This window comes from Protobothrops mucrosquamatus, unplaced genomic scaffold, assembly GCF_001527695.2.
Source record: "Protobothrops mucrosquamatus isolate PMUCROS unplaced genomic scaffold, P.Mucros_1.0 scaffold43353, whole genome shotgun sequence".
NCBI classification, from domain to species: domain Eukaryota; kingdom Metazoa; phylum Chordata; class Lepidosauria; order Squamata; family Viperidae; genus Protobothrops; species Protobothrops mucrosquamatus.
Window position 1 is genome coordinate 1 of NW_015429083.1, and position 1,192 is coordinate 1,192.

Below are 1,192 nucleotides of genomic sequence, written 5' to 3' on the forward strand. Positions count from 1 at the left end.
AAAACAGTTGCAAGCAGCCTGCCTTCCATAAAAGACCTGTATATTGCACGGGTCAGAAAGAGGGCTGAGAAAATCCCTGCAGACCCCTCGCATCCTGGACATAAACTGTTTCAATTCCTGCCCTTAGGATGGCGCTATAGGGCATTACATGATAAAACAACTAGATACAAGGACAGTTTTTCTCCTGCTGAAACCCTAATCCCCACAGGATTGTCTTATGCCTATAGTGCTTTAAATGGCAGAAGTACAGCTCATTTATGGAAGGGAAGGGAAGGGAAGGGAAGGGAGAGGAGAGGAAAGGAGAGGGAAGGGAAAGGAAAGGAAAGGAAAGGAAAGGAAAGAGTCAAGAAGACCTGCAATGATGAACATTCATCTTAGAATTTTCTTCTGGATTAAACAATTGACTTCTCCCAATTGTTTTATTTTGCTCACAGGCTAAGCATAATCGTTCAACTGAAGAATGCCAAAGGTAGAGAATGAAATCAATGGCTTACTAAAAAAAAAGTGAGAGGTATGAAAGAGGTAGGCATACATCACTATGTGTTTACAGTTATCGTTTTAATGCTGAGACAAAAAAAAAATGGTGGGCTGTTGTGTCTTGTCTTCCTGCATATCAAACTGATTATGGATTCTGCAAAATGGATCCTTGGCTAAATCTCTTCCTGAAAGAGATGGCCTGTCGTGCACGTTCAGTAGACCAGAGAGGGACCAACACAACCTTTGAACATCTCCCTGCTCTGCGAAGGAAGAAGGTTTTTGTCTCAGTTCCCCATTCGATTGTCTCACTGTGGAACACGCTACCACTGCTATACCACATGCAACAGAAATAATCGGCCTCGTCTTCAGGCTGAAGGTTGGTGATGGTTAAGTAGCCGTTGTTGCCTGACCGGGTTCCCGTGAATCGGTCTGGGATCCCTGGTCCCCTGCTGCAGCCATCACAATGCACAAAGCGAGGGGCTTCTCCAGATTTCTGCTGAAGCCAGAAAATATTGCTTGGATTGCTGCTGATGGCACAGGTGATTTTAACTGTTCCTGCTAGAGATCCAGACTGGGAGACGGGCTGAGTCAAGGTGGGCTGTGAAGTGACGCCTTTACAAAGTGGAGGAAAAAGAGGAAATAATGAAGACTTGGACCTCCCAAAATCCAGAACCATCCTTTCAATGGATAAAATTGGATTTTATATTGTGGAAAC

At 44.4% G+C, this 1,192-nt stretch overlaps 1 gene segment (V, D, J or C); it reads right to left on the reverse strand.

Annotated features, from left to right (window-relative positions):
• Nucleotides 1-786: 786 nt before the first annotated feature.
• Nucleotides 787-1,089, reverse strand: LOC114923890 (the record flags this gene model as incomplete). The annotated part of the segment is given in 1 exon segment: nucleotides 787-1,089. A coding segment is annotated over 1 exon segment (303 nt), but the record flags the coding sequence as incomplete, so codon positions are not given.
• Between the last annotated feature and the right edge of the window lie 103 nt (nucleotides 1,090-1,192).